General features: G+C 48.2%; 2 protein-coding genes across 2 annotated transcripts; one reads left to right on the forward strand and one right to left on the reverse strand.

Annotated features, from left to right (window-relative positions):
* Window positions 1-182: 182 nt before the first annotated feature.
* Pmar_PMAR002759 (conserved hypothetical protein) lies at window positions 183-488 on the forward strand (the record flags this gene model as incomplete). Its single annotated transcript, XM_002776125.1, has 1 exon — window positions 183-488. One exon carries the CDS (start codon window positions 183-185, stop codon window positions 486-488), a length of 306 nt encoding a protein of 101 aa, XP_002776171.1.
* Window positions 489-600: 112 nt separating this feature from the next.
* Pmar_PMAR002760 (hypothetical protein) lies at window positions 601-772 on the reverse strand (the record flags this gene model as incomplete). Its single annotated transcript, XM_002776126.1, has 1 exon — window positions 601-772. A coding segment is annotated over one exon (172 nt), but the record flags the coding sequence as incomplete, so codon positions are not given.
* Window positions 773-2,014: the final 1,242 nt, after the last annotated feature.

The following is a 2,014-nucleotide window of genomic DNA, read 5'->3' on the forward strand; positions in this document are numbered from 1 at the left end:
GGGCTACACCAAGCACCTGCCATTCATCCAATGCGCCATGCACTTGCGAGGCTGCTGCAGTTACCACTACTCCAAGTGAAGCCACCGATGAAGTCACTGAGACCACCACAATCCAGGACGGCACAACAGCCGCTCCCGAAGAAACCAATACGGCCACTTCTGTTGCTGTTGACACTACCGGAATGGTAACTACAGCCGATGCGGCTGATGTTACTACCGACGCTCCTGTCGAGCCTACCACTGTTGCACAAACGACCAGCACAGCAGCTCCCCTGGAAGTAACCACATCGCCGGATGTTACTGGAGAGGCCTCATCCACCACATTCGCTGCTACTACAACAGACGACGTCGCCACTGATCTCGCGACTACAGCTGACTTCCCAGTCACTACTATCAGTGCCACCACCAACGTTGATGTCACCACCGAAGCCTCAGCGACAACGGCTGAGGTGGCCGATTCTCAGGCTACTTCCAGCCCGAGTGTGTGAAGACATTTTGGAATGAAGCTTTGAAGTGTTTAATGAACCGCATTTTGACTAACCCGCGGTATCGCATGCGATCTTGATAACGAGTGAATGAGTATTGATCGAAAGAGTTGCGTCAATAGAGTCGTTCGGCTTTCACATCGCATCGCATCGCGAACTCGAGATTACCACGATAGGCACAAGGGCCAGACTCAGGGAACTCGTGGAGGATACCATGGTACTCATCATCTTCGCGGAGCTGGAGCCAATCATCTTGGTATCGATGACTACACTGGATAGTGAACTGCCTAAGGCCATCCCTAGTGGTGTTGAAGGTCATCGTGAGAGAATCGGGACCATCACGCTTGTAGATGAAGCTCCCCCGCATCAGCCGAGAATGCTACGGACCGTAGCCTACGGTGGGAAGGTTAGGATGCGAGAGCTCATGGTTGTTGAGGAACAAGTACAACGGGCTCATAACTCATTCGTCATGGAAGAAACCAAGCGAGCTCGTTTGGGAGAGGCTACAAGCTAGCAGCCAGAAATACGATCCACTCAAAGAATTTCTCTAGGATCCTTGGTGGAGACTCCTCACGGAGTGATATCATTCTCTGCTTCGCTCAATGTCGAAGTCGATTGTCTCTCGAGGGCTCCCAATTAACGGAGGCAAATCCTTTAAAAGGTCACAACGAGGTCTGATATCATCATATATCTATATATCGTGAGAATCACTGAGATCCAGTTTACTCGAGTTAGTCACTGAAGTCCGATGCATTCGAATCAGTCTCCGATTATACAAGACTATCTTTGTAACCGTTCACACAGCCAAGACGATAAAACCTCAATATTCCAATGAGAGAAATGACGCGATGAAGTAGAGAGTACATTTTCAATTGCAATATGAAACTGAATCCCCCTCGATGATGTTAATGCTACACCCTCTGAAGGCTTGACTCAGCATCAGCGAGCTCGACTTCCTCAGAGGGGCAGCTATGCCATTCCAATGTTTACCTCGGTTCAGTCGATTTTCAAGAAGCATGAGTTCGAGACCAATGTCCTGACCGAAGTAGCTCCGGTAATTCAACGAGGTGTATTATATTACTGCCCAAAACTCTGGCTTATATTGAACACCAGTACTCGAATGGCATACCTGCCCCAAGCTAATGATCCCCACAATTCGTCGAATCTGAGGTTACTTGGTCGTACAGACGAAATTGATCTTCCTATCACGTGCTCCTGCGGAACTGACTATAGGGTATGTCTTGGGATGGCCCGCCCGATGGAATTTGTCAAAGGCGAAATAGTATTTTAAAATGGTGTAGACACATTAATGGTACGGAGGCCTCCCTTGGGGATGGCATAGCACCAATAATGAAAGAAGCCTTGTTGAGCAGCACTACGAGTACTGTTATGATTGTGACGCGAATTCACTTATGTTTATTTTCGTTGTGTTGGACAGTTGTAATGAGGAAGAGACGAAAGGTATCAGACTATTGATGAATGAGACGACGTCGTTATCTACTATTAGCTATCGATTCAACACTATCGTG

This window comes from Perkinsus marinus, assembly GCF_000006405.1.
Source record: "Perkinsus marinus ATCC 50983 genomic scaffold scf_1104296954246, whole genome shotgun sequence".
Lineage (NCBI taxonomy): Eukaryota > Perkinsozoa > Perkinsida > Perkinsidae > Perkinsus > Perkinsus marinus.